The sequence below is a fragment of the Ahaetulla prasina genome, chromosome 2 (genome assembly GCF_028640845.1).
Source record: "Ahaetulla prasina isolate Xishuangbanna chromosome 2, ASM2864084v1, whole genome shotgun sequence".
Classification (NCBI taxonomy): Eukaryota; Metazoa; Chordata; class Lepidosauria; order Squamata; family Colubridae; genus Ahaetulla; species Ahaetulla prasina.
In genome coordinates this window covers 157,995,519-158,015,549 of record NC_080540.1, presented here as the reverse complement: position 1 = coordinate 158,015,549, position 20,031 = coordinate 157,995,519, and the positions used below count along the sequence as shown (strand labels likewise).

General features: G+C 48.2%; 1 protein-coding gene across 4 annotated transcripts in view; it reads right to left on the bottom strand.

The window, feature by feature from the left end:
• Nucleotides 1-19,539, bottom strand: part of TAC3 (tachykinin precursor 3) — a 161,158-nt gene extending 141,619 nt beyond the window's left edge. The window contains exons 1-2 of one of the 4 annotated variants that reach the window (XM_058171538.1): nt 19,444-19,539; nt 1-100 (exon numbers count right to left, since the gene is read on the bottom strand). In XM_058171538.1, coding sequence (XP_058027521.1) covers nt 1-45 — 45 coding nt within the window. In that variant the 5' untranslated portion in view covers nt 46-100; nt 19,444-19,539. Of the gene's footprint in view, nt 101-19,443 lie in introns of those variants that run through there. The other 3 variants (XM_058171543.1, XM_058171535.1, XM_058171537.1) reach the window with 3 other exon arrangements.
• Between the last annotated feature and the right edge of the window lie 492 nt (nt 19,540-20,031).

Below are 20,031 nucleotides of genomic sequence, written 5' to 3'. Positions count from 1 at the left end.
CTGACGATGCAGAGCAGTGTGTGATATTTGCAGCGTCTCTGTCATGTGTTCACTTAGCAATCATTTCGCTTCACAAACTGATTGTTGGAACATAACAAGACTGCAAAACAAGAGATGAGCGTATAGAAATGATGAGACACATGGATTATAGTAAGATGTTTTAGCTTTGTAAAAAATAAAATCAATCCACTGGATAAAGGCAAACATGCAGTTCCAAGTTTGTCATTTGAGCAAAAAACTAAAACCTATCTTGGTCAGTAGGTTTAATAAGGAACTGAAGTTCATTTCCCTTAAAATCCTACATAAACGTGGACCGATCCATTTTTATATTTTCACAAAAACGTTCACTTTTATGTCACTCAAAATCATTGTTTTGGGGTAGAAGATTCTTTAACGTAGGAATGACACCGGACAACGATTACCAAACAAAAAAGGAGAAGAATTCAGTAGATATGAATAGCGATTTTTGGCAGCTGTGTTCCTATTGATCAAGAAGTGAAAGGGCTCTGATTCTAAAGGCTCTGAGGTGGAGGTAACTTCAGAGAACCTTGTGGGAGAGCAGCCTGCCTCAGAGAACAGCAGGGAGACACTTGGGGCTGGTTCAGCTGCAGAGCCTGTGAGCAGCTAGAAGCAACAGCAGATGAGGGGGTCTGATCTAAGGCCTCACCACACATGTCAAAGAAGAGCAGGCAGGGCTGGGAGCTGGAGTTAAGCATGTCATCAGCCTAGAGGCACTACATTCCCACAAACAATCCAAGTCCTCTTCCGCTGACCCTTATCTGGTGCCAATTTAGTATTGAACTTTAGTTGACCAGATTCTTGTGCATAGGTTTGAGCGATAAATGCAGTGGTGAAATCCAATTTTTTTTTACTACTGGTTCTGTGGGTGTGGCATAGTGTGGCGTGGTGTGGCTTGGTGGGCATGGCTTGGTGGGCGTGGCAGGGGAAGGATATTGCAAAGTCTCCATTTCCTCCTCACTCTGGGCCAGCCAGAGGTGGTATTTGCCAGTTCTCCGAACTACTCAAAATTTCCACTACCGGTTCTCCGAACTGCTCAAAATTTCCAGTACCGGTTCTCCGAACTGCTCAAAATTTCCAGTACCGGTTCTGCGAACTGCTCAAAATTTCCGCTACCGGTTCTCCGAACTGCTCAAAATTTCCAGTACCGGTTCTGCGAACTGCTCAAAATTTCCGCTACCGGTTCTCCGAATTGCTCAAAATTTCCAGTACCGGTTCTCCGAACTGCTCAAAATTTCCAGTACCGGTTCTGCGAACTGCTCAAAATTTCCGCTACCGGTTCTCCGAACTGCTCAAAATTTCCAGTACCGGTTCTGCGAACTGCTCAAAATTTCCGCTACCGGTTCTCCGAATTGCTCAAAATTTCCACTACCAGTTCTCCAGAACTTGTCAGAACCTGCTGGATTTCACCTCTGGATAAATGTCCTGAAATGCAACTTAATGCATGGTCCTGATCCTTTGCCCCCGACACCCCAAGTTCTAAGGCATGAAGGGCTCCACAGAGGAGATCTGCACAGGTCCTTCCAAGGGAAGGGTATCCCTTCCATTAACTGCTTGCAACTGGGGCGGCTCTGTTTTAGAGCCACAGCTAGCAAGCAACCTTTCATGGGCAACAACTGCTCCATTTACTGGACCCTTTTGTTTTTTGTGCCCTGAACTCCTGCCTGTGGAAACGCTGCTTTTGAATCTGGACCGGCTGATGACCTACAGTGGCTCTACAAAAGTCAATACTGCTTGGATGACATTTCTGCCTACTACTTGAAACTTTTGCTTATCAGGAGTTTGCTTGTTAAATTTCCAAGTGATTCTGTACTGTTTGAGATTGTGTGTGCATGTCCGCATATTATAGACACCTTGTTGTAATTACTCAGACTAAGTAAAGCCTTGGACTCGACTCCTTGTGCATGTGTGTGTTATTTGTATCAGACTTGGACAAGACAGTTTATTCCCAACCCATTATCTTCTAATATCCGCTCTAGCTGAACCTGCACCCTGAAGGCTTGCCTTCAGACTGGTTTCGCTTAGGCTTCATTATTCATCTATTGTCAGAAGCTTCTGTCAGTTGGGCCACATCATTGCTATTGCAACAGAGCTCTTTGCTGGGCAGCTTGCTGAATTCAGCCATCAGCTCCAAGCATTCCACATTCTGATCCAGCCAAGACTCAAAATAGCAAATTGTCACATTTGAGAGCTTAAACAAGGGCACCACTGAAGGGGAAAATTCCCCACATCCCAGTTTACAAGTGGAGATCATAAAATCTGCCCAAGTCAAATTCATTTGAACAGCGCTGGGGACAGACCAGAAGGTTCTGCCCACTTAAGAAGGATACAAACAACCTTTATAGAGTCATATATCTGCTGACCAGTAATGATGTTAAATGCCAATCAACTTACCATGTTTCCCTGAAAATAAGACCCGGTCTTATATTTTTGGGTGCTCTAAAATTAGGGCTTATTTTCAGGGAAACATGATTATCAGGCTCATCAGCATGGCTGGGTGCATTCCCCCCAGCATACACACAAAAGGCAGTGGGTGCGTGAGGGTCAACATTGTCCAGATGGCCCCTTGGTCAGTGCACTCCATGCAGTGCAGGTGAATCAATTACCTGTCCAAGCAGCAGACAGTGGCAGAGGCACAGCGGGGGAGGCACACAATCCGGACATGCCATGTGGGCTATGAGAAAGCAAAGAGTCAGTGGGCCAGGGGCCATCTTCGTGTCTCTCGGCTTTCCTGCGCAGCACATCTGGATCGCATGCCTCCCCCCCACCTCTGCCTCCTGATTGGACGGATAATCAACTCACCTGTGCGACACAGGCTGCAGATGCTGCCAGACATGGTCAGCCCTCACTGCCTCCGGTGCCGGCCACGCCAGCCGGCTGATGACGACCTTAACTTGGGTTTATTTTGGGGTAGGTATTATTTTTGGGTAAACACAGTTATTTTTTTATAATAAGGGTTAGATTTTCTGCCTATAGTGAAAATAAGCAGCTATCACCTCAGATCACCCCACCCCAGTCCGTTTTACCTCACTTGGTTTGGAATAAATAAATGAAAATTTGCTTGCTGTGGGTAGGCATCCAGAATGAACATATTTAAAAAAAATAATACTGGGAGAAAGAGATGAATGAAATTCAAAGCTGAGGAAAAATGGGGACGTACAGAGGAAGGTGAAGAACAAGGAAGCTACCCGACCAGATTCACTGACACCGCCTAGAGATCAGAAGGAAATAATTTGTCACAAGGAAATAATTCTGGAATGGGAGCTATAAAAAATAATTATGCCAATTAGCAGGTCACGTACAGGTAATCCTCAACTTACAGCCACAGTTGAGCCCCAAATTTCTGTTGTTCAGACATTTATTAAGTGAGCTTTGCCCCATTTTACAACCTTTGTTGTCCCAATTGTTCGGTGAATCGCTGCAGTTGTTGAATTAGTAATCCAGTTTTTAAGTGAATCTGACTTCCCCAATGACTTTGCTTGTCAGAAGGTTGCCAAAGGGGATCACATGAACCCTGCAACCATCATAAATATGAACCAGTTGCCAAGCATCTGAGTTTTGATTATGTGACCATGGGGATGCTGCGAAGGTTGTAACTGTGAAAAATGTTCATAAGTCCCTTTTTTTCAGTGCTGTTGTAATTTTGAATGGTCACTAAATGAACTGTTGTAAATCGAGGACTATCTATAATGATCAACACTGAGCAGGCATTGAAAGGAATAGGTCATGGCAGTGCTAGGTTGCTCCCGGTTCGTCCTGGTTCAGGCGAACCAGTAGTGACGGCAGCGGGAGGCTCTGCCTACCCGCCCAGATGTCATCAAAAACGCTCTGCGCATGCACAGAAGTGTCACACACTCGCAAAGCAAGCGCACACACCCACATGCTACCAATAGTGAACCGGTAGCTCCGGGATTTGAAACTCACCACTGGGCCATGGGTGTTGGTACCAAGGGATGAAAACAAAAGAAATGAATTGATCTCTCATTCCGAGAGACTTCATAATTTGGGCACATTGCCATCCCATTTTAGCACTTTTTCTCTCCCACATTCAAATACATGATTGTATTTGTAACCCTTAAGCAAACTGTACAATAGAAGCTTTCTAAATTCATGGCGACTGCAAGTGTAATATCTGGTTTTTCTTGGATATTACATAAGATCTTGATTTTTGCATTTCCACTGTAAGTGTATAAATAATTTCCTTGACCTGCTAAATCAGCAGTCACCAACTGGTGGTCCGTGGACCACTGGTGGTCTGTGAGAAAATTTTGGTGGTCCCCAAAAAAATTATTAGCATTTTAAATATTTCACTAAATTAGGGGTCCTCAAACTAAGGTGCAATGAACGTTTGTGTTGCTGCAGAGAGTCTCCCCCTTTGGGGTCTTTTTGTGTGTGTCAGAGTGGGGCAGAAATTCTGACTCAGGGTCTGCTTCAGCCGCCTGGTGCAGGGCTTTGGACGAAGGCTGGAGGAAGTGCTGCTGGTGGCAAAGTGCCGGAGGGCCTTGCTCCAGTGGGACTGCATCATGGCCTGGAACTGGCTGACCATCTCAGCCTGCTGAGCCTCCAGGTGCCAATACCAGGCCTTGCAATCCCTCAGGTCTTCCCTCTGCTTGGAAAGCCTATGCTCCTAGTCCTCAGTGAGGTGCTTCTACTGAGCCTCCTTCTCGGTCGGATCCAATTTGAACTGAGCTATTTTGCCAACTCTTTCTCATAGTGGTTGCTTAGCTCTAACAACTGCTTCCTGTTGGGGCCCTAAGGATGGGCAGGTGAGGAGTGGCGAGTAGAAACTGGCAAGGTGCCCCTCGACATAAATGACATTGAGTTGGCCATGCCCACCCAGTCACATGACCACCTTCCCACACCCACCCAGCCGGTCATTAAGCAGATCATATTAGTGGTCCGCGGGATTTAAAATTATGAATTTAGTGGTCCCTGAGGTCTGAAAGGTTGGTGACCCCTGTACTAAATGCTTCATCTCTCCCACTCTCACTGACCAAAGCTCCTGTTTGTCTCCCAATGAGTTGGGTAGGTTGCAAAGGAGATGAAAGCACTTGTCTCTCAACAGGAATGTTGAAAGAGGGGGACAAAACAATGGAATAGGAACCAGGAATTGTTAATGAGGGTTTCTTCAGGCTGCTGAGTTAAAACAAAACCCAGCACAGGACTGTAGCCAGTGGACAGCAACCTGGAAACCAACAATGCTGATAGAGCCATGCATAATAAAAACAGTGATCGCCCTAAGAATGTCAAAATTATAATGGTGTAAGCAAATGGCATGGCTGAGGATGGTAACATAAGTAATCTTGAGGCCTGGATCTATGTGATATTGATCTCAAGAGCATTTCCCAGTCAAGCTGAAAGTTGTATTGCCAATGTACGAGTCCTCAAATATAACAAAGGTAATTTTTATTGATTTAGCGTATGATGAGAACATTTATTTTTTTTTGCATTTATATCCCGCCCTTCTCCGAAGACTCAGGGCGGCTTACACTATGTCAAGCAATAGTCTTCATCCATTTGTATATTATATACAAAGTCAACTTATTGCCCCCACAACAATCTGGGTCCTCATTTTACCTACCTTATAAAGGATGGAAGGCTGAGTCAACCTTGGGCCTGATGGGACTTGAACCTGCAGTAATTGCAAGCAGCTGTGTTAATAACAGACTGTCTTACCAGCCTGAGCCACCAGAGGCCCATGACAGAAGAGAAGTAAACATGTAAACCAGTGGTGGGTTCCACTTACCTTCGCTACCGGTTTGCTTTCAGGAGCGCGTGCGCAGTGTGTTTTTGATATCTGGGTGGGTGGGCGGAGCCTCCCACCACCGCCGCCCGAACCGGGTCAAACTGGTAGCAACCCACCACTGATGTACACATAATCCACATAATTATATACAAAACGTCTACAGGGGGTACAGCAGTGGCCTCATAATTGGATGCTCAATTCTGCTATCCGGGCGATCGCCTCTGGCATTTCTTCGTACAGTTCTTTTAAGGAACCAGCGAACTAAAAACAGTTAATAGAAACAGCAGAAAACATGGACAGCTGCCAATGGCAACACAAGTAGCAGCATAAATCTGGCACAATCCAGCTCTCTTTCTGGTTCAGTTCAATCCAATCACCTGGGCACCACAGAATTAGCCCTCTCAAGGAGTATAAAGCCCAAGTTTATAGAGACTCTGGTAAACCCAAATGGTCAGCAAAGCATGCCAAATCATAACCGCAAAAACATACAAAACAAGAGGGCTATTGGAAGCAATTTATTCTATTTTAAAACTGGAATGACATTAAACTGCCTCGGGGAAGTTCATGAGAACATGGCAAGAAAAACGGTTACAGGATAAGGAAAAAAATTACTTGGTGTTCCACACTCGGACTCAGCTCCTTCTCCAGTCCTCACCCGTGTTGGGGAATGTGACTGGGTTTTTTTTCTCACCAGCAGGAAATCTCCAATGCTGGATGACCAGTACCTTCAGACAAGAAGACCTGAATTCAATGGTAGCCTCAAACTACAACAAACAAAGACACACATTCAACTTTGAAGCGACTAAGATTGCAGAACGAGCAGGCACAAAAACAGCCAGGGAAGTGATTGAAACAGGCCCCTCATCAGTCAACAGAACTGCTAATTTATCACCAGCATATCAAGTACTTAAAAGGTGAGGGCTGGGCAGCACAAGCAAATGATAACCAATGACTTAAAAGCCAACCATCAACACCCTAATCAGCATCTAAAAATCCACATACAACAGGTACCACACACAGAGCAGGTGCTAGAGAGAAATTCCCTGAAGATGGGCTCCAGCACACCTTCGTAAGCTGGGATGACAAAAGCTTTGGTCGAGGTGATTGACTTAGCTTGGATCCTGCAGTACCGTCACTGTTTATCAATCCCCAAAGTCTTATGAAAACAAAGGAGATAAGAAATTTACAACCCTATTTACTTATCTTTGCAGCTTTCCATCTATCAATCTATTCGGCCTTCCACAGAATCAATATACCTAGCCTATCAAGAATATGCAGCCCTTTGCGATGGACCAGAATCTGAAGTTATGAATGCTATTACTTTTATTATAAGGTTCCAGGAACAGAATCTTGCAGAGATGGAGACTGCCACAGTTGACCATAAACATTTATTTGAAAATCAGTGATAGAGCTATGCCTGATGATCCTGATAATAAATACACTTTTAGGGTCATAAGTTAATTATCAATGTTTTTGCCTGTCATTCAGTAGTATGTTTCAAAACCCAGCGCTACCGGTTCGCTATCGGCAGCATGCAGCGCTTCTGCGCATGCCCACATCATTTTTGATGACATCTGGGTGGGTGGGCGGAGTCTCCCGCCACCGTCACTACCGGTTCTCCCGAAATGGGGCGAACCGGGAGCAACCCACCACTGCTATCATTGTAAATATTTTTGTGTCTTTCCATCTAGTAAGCGACCATCTTTCCATGATGCGTTTCTTCATTATTAAGTGAGCTGAGCCATTCTTTACAAGGCCTTGATTACCTTGCCTCCAACAGTTTATTTCATCCAGGTCTTTATAAGTGAAAGATTTATATGAGTTGAAGGAAAATACAACACGGTCTAATAAAATATCTGTGGGTATGTCTCAATTTTTTTGTAGCCTCAGAAGTTGTTCATTTGAAACCGTCTATAAGTGCGGCTAGCAATGTTTATAAAATAATAAGTACATTTCAACAAATTATTGGTTTACTTCAAAAAATATGTAAAATGTAGTCAGCAACTCCCTTCTCCTTCTCCATTAAAATAGCAATCTAAACCATGGTTTGGTAAACAGTGTGTTGCAAGGAAAGTAAGGTAACACCCAAATATGCATGATCTGTTGTGATCACAGCCCAAGTAGTGATTACCAAACACAATTAGTCCTGAAACATATTTTATTAAATCAGTTGAGAATTAATTCATTCTCAGCTTAATCCAAAACAAATTCTCCATAAACAATCCTTCGGCATTATCACCAACCTTTGTTGTCTTTGGCAACCTGCCAAAAGGCTTTTCTTGGCAAAAGCCCCACAAAGTTCAAGAGACGCTGACAAGAAGCAATGTAATCAACGTTGCTTTTCTACAAAGAACCCAACGGCTCATTGCTGCTCTTTTAAGTCTTATGGGAGTGGCCAATAATCTTCTGGCCTTATTCCTGAGTTGTCCTTTTTGCTTCAGCTGCTCTTGCCTTCTGGAAGCTCTTCGCATACATGCACTAGGAACAAGCTCCTCCTGTTCCTCTGCCTCTCTGCTGTCCACCTCTGGAGCTCTGGAGTCCACACATCGCTCCCAGATGACCCTGGCTCCATCTCTGCCTCGGACGCAGAGCTCTCGTCCGAGCCTTCCCCTGACTCCAGGACTGGCCCATTGTCTTCCCCAGCCTCCTCACTGTTCAACTCCGCTGCCAGGTCTGCAGGCTGCCAGCGGACCACAACATGACCCTTCTTCTCAGGAAAATTTTTGTACTCTTAAAAAAAAGTTAGAAAAAACTTCTCAAGGAGAAAAAACAGAAGTTATCATTAAAGAACTGGACTAAGCTCCAGCAGGCTATAAAAATATATACTTCCATGGCCTGTTTAATATACCTTCAAGTAGTGGTTGCTAAGTTTTGCCACACAAAAGTCCAAACATTTCTGAAAAATAGTAAAATGCCTGACAAAGACTAATTTTACCAAAAAGTTTAAAATCTAATTCTGCTTAGTCTACATCTCTGCTAGTTCCCCTTTTTCCAATCAGAAATAACACCTTACAGCTTTTCAAAAAATTGTTTAATTCCATCATTCTTCCTATATACCAAAAAGGGGGTCCTGCAAATTATCTCCTTATTACTCCTTTACATGTAATCGGTAAATCATGCATCAGATTTTTGTGTTGTAAACCTTTGTACTGGATGCTTTCTGAGAATAATTAAACCCTGTCTGCTCTCTCTGCACCACCGAGCCAAAAACATAGTCTTCCCAAAGGCAATGTTTAAATTGTTTTCATGGACCAAAAGGCCTCCTGTGATTCTACACCATGTGAGAGACTTTGGAGGAAAGTAGCCAGAACCTTGATTGATCACCATTGTCTAAAAATGGCTTATTGGTTTAGGCAAGAAAGTCATGATAATATTGGCATTCTAATTTTTTTTAAAAAGAATGGGCATAATGGGATGCGCTGAGGACACAGAGTAAGAGTTAGTCAGGCACAATACCTTTGTTCCCCACACATGCTCTCACCAAGTCAGTTGCTGCTGCAACACTTGGTGCTAATGACATCCAGCAGCGAGGATTTTAAGCAGTCAATGTGATTTTTTCCAGATGTTCTGCCCCTTCCGGAGTGAGACAAGTGGCCAACACCCACAGACCCCAAGCATCCAGTTGCCCGGCCACCCCCTGTTCCCAAAGATAGAATTCACAAGCGGTGATGAATATGTACTATCTGTCTCTCCCAGCACCAGTACCAACAACTAAGGAGGTAAAGCCCCACAAGGGCAACCTGATAGAGCCATATAGCTGAAACTTACCAGGAAAAAGTAAGCCGTATGAATGGATGGGGAGAAATGCACCTAGCAAATTTGCGAAGCGCAGAGACTTTATTGGGAAATTATTGTCAACCCATGTTGACAAGGGAAAAAAAATCAGTCAAGAAGAACCTGTACATAACACTTTGTTTTTTGGATGACATTAGGATTTTTTTTTAAATTAAAAATCCTTATCTGAATATTCTGTCACTATGATGAGGATGACGTTATCCATTCAGTTGTATCCAACTCTTGGCGATTCTATGATCCAGGTCTCTCCACATCTTCCAATCTTGCCTTGTTTCTTTGAGTTTCAGTGCTCTGGCTGATATCAACTTTGATGGTATCAGTTTTAATGGTATATTCTGTGAGTACACCTTACAGCAAATCAAGACATATCCCCAGATTCCTTGCTCTGTCTAGCCCTGGATTAGTAAGAAGAAAATGGGGGGGGGGGACCTCAGTGTCCCCTCCTCCCTCCCAGCTATCATAACGTTGATTCTTTTACTGCCACTCAAGTTTAGTTTTTAACACTTTGTGAGACTTTAAGGTCTGTCATTTAAGCAATGAAAGGGCTGAGGAGCACCATTTGGGGATGTGCTTAGGATATGCATCTGTCTCAGGGGTTAAATTCAACTGGTTCTATCCGGATTGCACAATCCGGTAGGGCTGACTGTGCAAAGCCCCTCCCACCTGTGCAGACATCATGGCATCCCTTTTTTGCAATGATTTTCAGCCTCTGCAAATGCACAGAAGGCTTTGTGCATGCGCGGATGATGGCGCACACACATTTGCGAACCAGTAGGGAAGGTAAGTGAATTTCACCCCTGATCTGACTTCATCCTGCCTTGGCTGTGTCTGCTCCTTGACCGGCCCGTCTTGAAGGGCAAAGGGTAGAAAGAAATGCAGCTGGAATCACCAAATATAGGGCAGTAGTATGAGGTGCATGAAGCGGGCAAGATAAAAACTAAAAGTTTTCAGGCTCATTGGAAGTATGCATGTAGACAAGGAGGACATGAATCAATGAATAACATCAATACCTGGAAAGATACTGGAAAAAATAATCAAAATACAGAACTGTGAATATCTAGAAACAAATAAAGTTATAACTGGAAGCCAGCATGGGTTTGTTAAAAACAGTTCATGCCAAACCAGTCTTATTTCATTTTTTGACAAAGTGACTAAATTAGTAGATAATGAAATGCTGTGTACATAGTATACTTAGACTTCAACAAGGCATTCGACAAAGAAGACTACAACCTAGTTGTTGGTAAACTTGAAGCTGAGCTTCCAGTTTCTGGGACGCGCATGCGTGCCAGTCATCTGGTCTTCTGGTTTCTGGCATGCATGTGTGCACACATGTGTGCGCCGGAAACTGGAAGAGCAACGGGCGGAGACTGGTGTGCCCGGAGAGATGGCTCTGTGTGCCACTTCCGGCATACGTGCCATAGGTTTGCCATCATGGTTCTAGGGTGTTAACTATTCCTGCCAGTTTAATATCATCTACAAATTTGATGAGTTTCCTTTCTATTCATCTAAGTCGTTTATGAAGATATTGAAGAGTACTGGGCCTAAGAGGGAACCTTGCGGTACCCCACTGCTTACTTCTCCCCATGTAGATATAGGCCCAGTAAGGACTACTCATTGAATACAGTTTGTCAGTCAGTGTGGGGTACCATAAGGTTCTGTCTTAGACCCAGTACTCTTCAATATCTTCATAAATGACTTCCCATCCCAATTGTGGTCATAAGTCGAGGGCTAGCTGTATAAGAAGTTAAGAAAAAAGTGGACCAGAGGTGGGTTTTAGCAGGTTCTGACCAGTTCATGACAACCGGTAGCGGAACTTTTGAGTAGTTTGGAGAACCAGTAGTAAAAATTCTGACTGGCCCCGCCCCCATCTATTCTCCGCCTCCCAAGTCCCAGCTGATGGGGAGGAAATGGGGATTTTGCAGTATTCTTCCCCTGGAGTTGGGTGGGAATGGAGATTTTACAGTATCCTTCCCCTGCCACGCCCACCAAGCTACACCCACCAAGCCATGCCACGCCCACCAAGCCACACCCATAGAACAGGTAATAAAAAAATTTGAAACCCACCACTGGAGAGGGCTATTTAAAATTGCAACCTGAGATATTCCCCCTCGCCCCTGAAAAATATCAAAAGCAACTGGAAGAGAGCAGAGTCAGATCCCCTTTGTGCCAAATGTGAGCTGTTTGCTCCAGATCTCTCCAAAGAGAAGCTGCCTCCACTTTCAATCAGAAAAGTCCCTAAAGAAGGGAACCTGGCTATGACAAAGGGGAGTGAATTTAGAAAAGAAGTGCACTTTACAGACCAACCAGATTGCCTTATGGGTAATGCTCAACAATACTAACAGAAGCCCATGGGGATCAAAAAAGTTCATTGCTCTATCTTTAAGTCAGCTCGTTTGCTGCTCTGTAGTTTGTTGACCTTGGCAGCTGTTCAAAGTGAAATTTCTTAACCTATAATCACCCAGCCGTTCACAGCATGCTATTTATCATAAAGCAATTTCTTCATACCTTTGCAATATCTCCAAATTGGGTTTTGGAGAGCAGGGTAGAAAACTTGCTAGATTCACCCCACTAGGTGCAAGGAGCACCAAAAGCTTCCAAAACCCTTGAGTCTCTGAAGTCCTTGAGGAGAAACTGGTATGAAATCTGACACATATGTGATCTCATGAACAGAAGGAGAACAGTCAAGGCAAGACGGTATTATGATTAAGTGCAAATGGGGAGAGGGCCTTTACTTCTCTTTTCCTGCAAATGTTGGCCAGGAAGCATTCAGCAGATCACCACAACCCCACTTTATAAATCATACATATGGAAAAAATGCCTTTTCTTTATATACAGACCATAAGTAAACAATATGATTGGCAATCGTAATATGTAAGGCTGCTAGTTTAGATTACTTTAAAAGGGGGCAAATCAAATTTGCTATTGTGTCTTGTCCGCTCTCACCGCAGCCGGGGTCTGCTTATCTGTTCCCGAACACGGGAGGAATGTATGCCTCCCGGCCCCAGTTCTGGCTCCATGCCCAGACAAGCTGCAGAGGAGGGGGCACCTCCCGGTCCCAGCCCTGGCTCCATGCCCAAGCAGGCTGCAGAGGAGGGAGCATCCCCCGGCCCCAGCCCTGGCTCCATGCCCAGGCAAACGGAGCAGCTAGACCCTCCCTCCTCCCCAGCATGTGAGCCTGAGGAAAGTTTCCTTCCAACAACAGCTGATTGGAGTGACCCTCGCATCAGAAGATTGGATAGGCGGAGGCAACAGAAGGAAGGGAGGGGCAGGCCTTAATGAGTGCTGAGTCATGGAGCCACACCCCATGGCCTATATAAAGGATCTGCTTTCTGGCAGTCTCTGAGTCAGGCAAAGTCGAACTTATCTTGCTGAAGTCACTTACTGGTCTCCTGCCTGCTCTGAGGACTTTGCTAGGACTTTGGGCAGAGCTGCAGAGGCAAGCCTGATTCGGATTTCCTGACCGGCCCGTCAGCGGAGGAGTGGGACACGACATCTTGCCTGACCCCTCACACATCTACAAGATGGATCAGCAACAGCTGGCACTGATTGTGCAGCAGCTACAAGCAGATAACCAGCAACTGCAACAGCAAGTCGCCCAGCTGACTGCTCAACTGGCTGCTGGGAATGCCCCAGCAGTCCAACCTCCTCCTCCTCCTCCTCAGCGCCACAGCCCGGTACCGGTGCCGGAGAAGTTCTCAGGACGGATGGAGATGTTCCCGGCCTTCATGGCCCAGTGCCAGACCTATATGGCAATGCGGCCGGGGGACTTTCCAGATGACCGGGCCAGGGTGGCCTTCGTGATGAACCTGTTGTCTGGCCAGGCTGGGCAGTAGGCCATGCCCTTGGTGCTCAGGGACAGCCCCTTGCTGGCGGACTACCAGGGGTTCTGGGGGCAACTGCGCCTGATGTATGAAGACCCTGTGCGGGCCCAGACGGCTGCCTGGCGCCTGGAGAGATCCAACAAGGGCCCCGCCCGGGAGTACATCGCGAATTCCGGTTGCTGTGCCATGATTCGACTGGAACGACACGGCACTAGCGGACGCTGCTCAAGAGGGGCCTTCGAAGAGCTCCAGGATGAGCTGGCTCGGGTGGAGGCGCCATGACCTCGCTGACCTGGTGCCCTCTGCCTGCGCCGACACCCGCCTCCAGCAACGCCTGCCCTGTCGCCGCCAGCAACCGCCAAAGACCGCCGCCTCCTCGACCCGTGCCGACCCGCCCCGGCCGCCCCACGCCTGTGGCCGCCGAGGAGCCCATGGAGTTAGGAGCGCCAGGCCTCGCCTGACGGCCCAGGAGCGGAGCCGAGGCGCCAAGGGGCTGTGCTTGTACTGTGGGGAGCCCGCCATTTCGCCGCCAGATGCCCCAGGAAGCGCCGGAGCACGTATGCCCGTCCCAGAATCCCGGCCTGGCCAGTCGGGAAACGGGGCAGGCCCTGCCCAGGGGAAACCCTAGGCCGGGCATGGACCAAACCCCCGCCAGACATGGCCGACGTGGACCCCAGGCCCCCTCGGCACCTGATTTTGGACACCCCGGGGGGGGTGGGTGACCGGCCGGGAGGGATCCCGGCGCACGCCCTGGTGGATCTGGGGCCACCACGAACTTTATGGACCGGGCCTTCGTGGACCATTTTGGTGTCCCTTGGTTCCGTAGACCTCCGATGAGCGCCGAGACCATCGACGGGAGGGAGCTGGTGGGCGGACCCATTAACTTCGCCACGCAGCCCTTGCGCCTCGCCATCGGGGACCACGAGGAGGCGATTCGCTTCTACGTGACGGCGGACCTCCACTTCCCAGTGATCCTCGGACTGGCCTGGCTGTGGACTCACGACCCTCAGGTGGCCTGGTCGCAGAATGCCATCTCGTTTCCCAGCCTGCAGTGTGTCGACCACATCCGCCACACCTGCGCCGGCCAGGACATCTTCACCCCGGCCGTCGCCGTGCCCCCTGAGCTGCAGGACTTCGCTGACGTCTTCAGCAAAAAGGAGGCGGACCGCTTACCCCGCACCGGCCCTACGACTGCCCCGTGGACCTGCAACCCGGCGCCCCGCTGCCAATGGGACGCCTGTATTCCATGTCCGAGCCCAAGTTGGCCACCCTCAGGGACTTTCTGGACAAAAATCTGGCCCGAGGGTTCATCCGGCCTTCCAAGTCCCCTCTGTCGGCCCCGGTCCTCTTCGTGAAGAAGAAGATGGGGGATTTGCGCCTGTGTTGCGACTACCGCCGGCTGAACGCCATCACGGTGCGGAATCGCTACCCCCTGCCGCTCATCCCGGAGCTGATGGACCGGCTGCGGGAGGCCTCCATCTTTACCAAGCTCGACCTCCGGGGGGCCTACAACCTGGTGCGGATGCGTGGAGGGGACGAGTGGGAGGCGGCGCTCGCACCGCACGGACACTATGAGTACACGGTCATGCCGTTCGGGCTGACCAACGCCCCCGCCGTCTTCCAACATTTTATGAACGATGTGTTCCGGGACATGTTGGATCGGTTCGTGGTGATCTACCTGAACAACATCCTGGTCTACTCCCGGTCCAGGGAAAGTCACCTCCAGCACCTCCGCCTGGTCCTGCAGCGCCTGCGGGAGCACCAGCTCTACGCCAAGCTGGAGAAGTGCTTTTTCCTCCGGTCGTCCATCGAGTTCCTTGGGCACATCCTCTCACCCGAGGGGATCGCCATGGACCCGCGCAAGGTGGAGGCCCTGAGCAGCTGGGAAGCCCCGTGTTGGGTGAAGGATGTCCAGCGGCTGCTGGGCTTCGCCAATTACTATCGGACCTTCATCCCGGGCTTCGCCACGCTGACGGCTCCGCTCACCCAGCTCCTCCAGAAGAAGGTCCCGTTCCAGTGGGGTCCCCCGCAGGAGGAAGCCTTCGCGGCTCTCAAGAAGGCTTTCGTCACGGAGCCCATCCTGCGACATCCCGACCCGCACCGGCCTTTCGTGGTGGAGACGGACGCCTCCAACGTCGCCCTCGGAGCGGTTCTGCTACAGGCCCCGGCGGATGGCGGCACTCTTTTTCCCTGCGCGTACTACTCGCGGAAGCTCAACCCTTCCGAGCGCAACTATACCATCTGGGTAAAGGAGTTGCTGGCTATGACGCCGCGTTCGAAGCATGGCAGCACCACCTGGAGGGGGCCCGGCATCAGGTGGAGGTCCGAACGGACCATCGGAACCTCGAACATCTCACCACGGCTCGGAAGTTGAACCAGCGGCAGATCCGGTGGTCGCTATTCTTTGCCCGGTTCAACTTCCGCATCATCTATATCCCCAGCGGCCACAACCGGAGGGCGGACGCCCTGTCCCGTAAGCTGGAGTACCTGAGCGCCCAAGACCCTCTTCCTCCATGGACCGTACTGCCGGCGGATGCCTTGGCCGCCGCCCGGGAACCGGTGGACTTACGGGCTCGGGTGCGAGAAGCTCAGCACCAAGACAGCCCGTCTCTTCTTGCAGCACGTCTTCCGCCTCCACAGCCTGCCGGACAGGGTGGTGTCGGACCGTGGGGTGCAGTTCACGGCTCGCTTTTGGAAGAGCCTGATGGCCGCATTGGAGGTGCAGGTGTGCCTGTCGTCGTCGCACCATCCAGAGACCGACGGCGGGACGGAGAAGGTCATCAGCATCCTGGAGCAGTACCTCCGGTGCTTCGTGAACCAACAGCAGGACAACTGGGCCGATTACCTGTCCCTAGCAGAGTTCGCATTCAACAACTCCCAACACACCTCCACCCAGACCACCCCGTTCCTGGCCAACTTGGGGTACCATCCGCGGCTCTTCCCTCTGGCGCCCCCGGACTCCCCGGTTCCCGAGACACAGTCTTTTCTCTCCGAGTTGCACGCGGTCCAGCAGATGGTGCGTTGGCAGCTGAATCGGGCGAAGGAGGACTACAAGCGGGTCGCCGATCGTTCCCGACGAGCAACACCCCCGCTGGTGGTCGGAGACCGCGTGTGGCTCTCCACAAAGCATCTCCCGTCCGACCGGCCGGCGAAGAAACTGGACCACCAGTTCATTGGTCCGTTCCCCGTCGAGGCGGTCATCAATCCGGTGGCCTACCGGCTGACCCTGCCGCGTTCCATGCGGATCCATCCCGTCTTCCACCGGTCCTTGCTGGTCCCTGAGGCCCCGCCGTCTCCCCTCTGGCGCCCGGCGCCGCCCAGCGCTGTCGACGAGGACGGGGTGGAGGAGTACGAGGTGCACAGCATACGCGACTCCCACTGGCTGAAGGGGCGCTTCCAATACCTGGTTGCGTGGCAAGGGTACGGGACCGAGTTCACCTGGGTCAACGCCTCCGACGTCCATGCCCCGGACCTGGTGTGGGCCTTCCACGAGCAGAACCCGGCCCGACCGCATCCCGATCGTCAGCCCCGGGGGAAGGGTCCTGCGGTGAGGGATAGTGTTGTGTCTTGTCCGCTCTCACCGCAGCCGGGGTCTGCTTATCTGCTCCCGAACACGGGAGGAATATATGCCTCCCAGCCCCAGTTCTGGCTCCATGCCCAGACAAGCTGCAGAGGAGGGGGCACCTCCCGGTCCCAGCCCTGGCTCCATGCCCAAGCAGGCTGCAGAGGAGGGAGCATCCCCCGGCCCCAGCCCTGGCTCCATGCCCAGGCAAACGGAGCAGCTAGACCCCTCCCCCTCCTCCACAGCATGTGAGCCTGAGGAAAGTTTACTTCCAACAACAGCTGATTGGAGTGACCCTCGCATCAGAAGACTTGATAGGCGGAGGCAACAGAAGGAAGGGAGGGGCAGGCCTTAATGAGTGCTGAGTCATGGAGCCACACCCCATGGCCTATATAAAGGATCTGCTTTCTGGCAGTCTCTGAGTCAGGCAAAGTCGAAATTATCTTGCTGAAGTCACTTACTGGTCTCCTGCCTGCTCTGAGGACTTTGCTAGGACTTTGGGCAGAGCTGCAGAGGCAAGCCTGATTCAGATTTCCCTGACCCGGCCGTCAGCGGAGGAGTGGGACACGACATTTGCAGAAGAAAATTTGTCTATGGACCAATGACTAATCGTGAAATACAGGTAGCCCTTGACTTTGAATCATTCTTTTGGTGGCTGTTCAAAGTTATAACGGTACTGAAAAAAGAAATTAATAACCGTTTTTCACATTTACAATCACTGCAGCATCCCTGTGGTTATGTGATCAGAATTTGGACGCTTGGCCACTGGCATATATTTATGATGGCTGCAGTAACCCGGGATCATGTGATCACCTTTTGCAACCTTCCGACGAGCAAAGTCAATGGGAAAGCCAGATTCACTTGACAACCGTATCACCAACTTAACGACGGCAGTAATTCGCTTAACAGTTGTGTCAAGAAAAGTCATATATTAGGGTAAAACTCGCTTAACAACTGCCTTGCTTAGCAACAGAAATTTTGAGTTCAATTTTATTTATTTATTTATTTGCCAAGCATATATAAGATTACAGATAAAAAGTATAAACATAATTTGAATACATAAAAAGAGTAAGGGTAAAAAGGAATATTAGGACAGGGACAGTAGGCACGCTGGTGCTCTTATGCGCGCCCCTTACTCACCTCTTAGGAATGGGGTGAGGTCAACAGTAGACAGTCTAAAGTTAAAGTTTTGGGGGTTTGGGGAAGAAGCCACAGAGTCAGGTAGTGCATTCCAGGCATTGAATGTTTTTTTTTGAATGAATTGAATTGAATTGTGGTCGTAAGTCAAGGATTACATGTAAAAGTTGAATCATTGAATATCCATTGCTGAGTCAACATCAAAGCAGACTTCCATATAAACCCCTATAAAGTATACATGATTCAACAGCCCCCCAGGACATCTGGATGGTTTGAAAAGCCAGATTTTCCCCTGCTCGCCCACTCTCATCTTCAATATGCACCCTAAATTTCACCTCTTCTATACAGTAATCTGCCTACTTTGACCAGACAAATCTTTTACCATTCCAACAAAGGATCACTGCCTGAATTCTTTCAGTGGAGACAATATCCAGAACAGTAGTTTTTAATCACTTTTCCATTCTGGATGACATTACCCTCAGACCTCAGCCTCTGACCACCGAAAAAGCCCTTTTCCAGACCCAGAAGCACGCTTGTGTTTTCCTTTCAGGTTTTTCATGGTCTGCGTCTCTCTACCAGTGGCAAAGAACATAAAATCCAGTTGGACAACAAATTAGAACCATATGACTAAATACTACAAAGCAGAAACACCAATGCCAAGAAAAAAAAATAAAAATTATTAATCTGTTAAAGCTGGCAGTGGTGTTTATTGTCTTAGCTATTTCCTAACCAAGTAGGTCGGCATTAATGAAAACAAAGTTTTCAATTGCTTTAGTTCTGAAAAAGAATCTTTACAATTCCCACCCACGGTTCAGGACCGACCCCCCCCAAAAAAAAAAAGCACCCACAGATCTTCAACAGAAGTAGGATTTTTTCCCAAGACTTCCAGAGCTAACCCATCTGCAGTCCATCAAAATAGAACTGAAAAATAAATAGATGCACACAATGCGGAAAAAGTAACATTGTAGTTACAACGGTTTTAAGCTGAGATAAAAATTACGCACAGAATGATCTTGTGCAAAGTTGAAGCACAATTCTGTTTAAGTGACTGTATTCAGCAACTATTACATGCTAAAATTAAAGTTGCTGCAGGCCAGGGAGAAGAGAGAAGCAATTGTCACAAGCAGCATTTCACTGCCCTGATGCTGGATCCTTTACAACATTGCAAGCAAATGTCACAGGACCGAACTTGTGCTGTTGAAGTCCTGCAAATGCAGCCGGACTAAAATAATCAATTCTGCATTGGCAGATGATGGGAGAAGCATGTGAAACTACGCGAGCATGAAACCAACTCCAAAGTTTTATATTTTAACTTTATTAAGATTATTTATATATTTATTTGTAATAATTCCTGCTCATATTACACAGCATCATATCGTTTGGTACAGAAAGTCTTCCTTCCTTCCTTCCTTCCTTCCTTCCTTCCTTCCTTCCTTCCTTCCTTCCTTCCTTCCTTCGACTTCTTTAGCAGTCAGAAATCTTTCTTGGCCAGCTAAGATCTCTTTTGTGAGTCATCCAGCAGCTGTTTATATGACATATGTTTGTAACTCCTGCCAAATTCTTTGGCCAAATAGTTTCTTTTTAAATCCCCTGCTATCCTGATTCTGATCTCTCCCTGAATCACCCCATCAGTTCTGAATATCAGCTTTTCAGGGGTGCCATTCCTGCAGTCAGCATTTTGCAACGTTTTCCTCACTCTTGACCATTTTTTTTTTTACTTCTGTTCACCTTCCCATTCATCCATTAGTCATCCAATAACTTTGTTACATTGCACTTAAGATATAATCAATTAATACAGGTGTTGCAAGAACAAAGATCAATGTTTAGACTTCAGTAATGCAAACAATGGCACAATCACACACAAATATTGTCTGGGTGATGGGTCATCAAAGGGAAGCAGAAAGAGGAGAGAGAAAGAATGACATTCGCATGGCTTGTCCTAGAGTTATCTG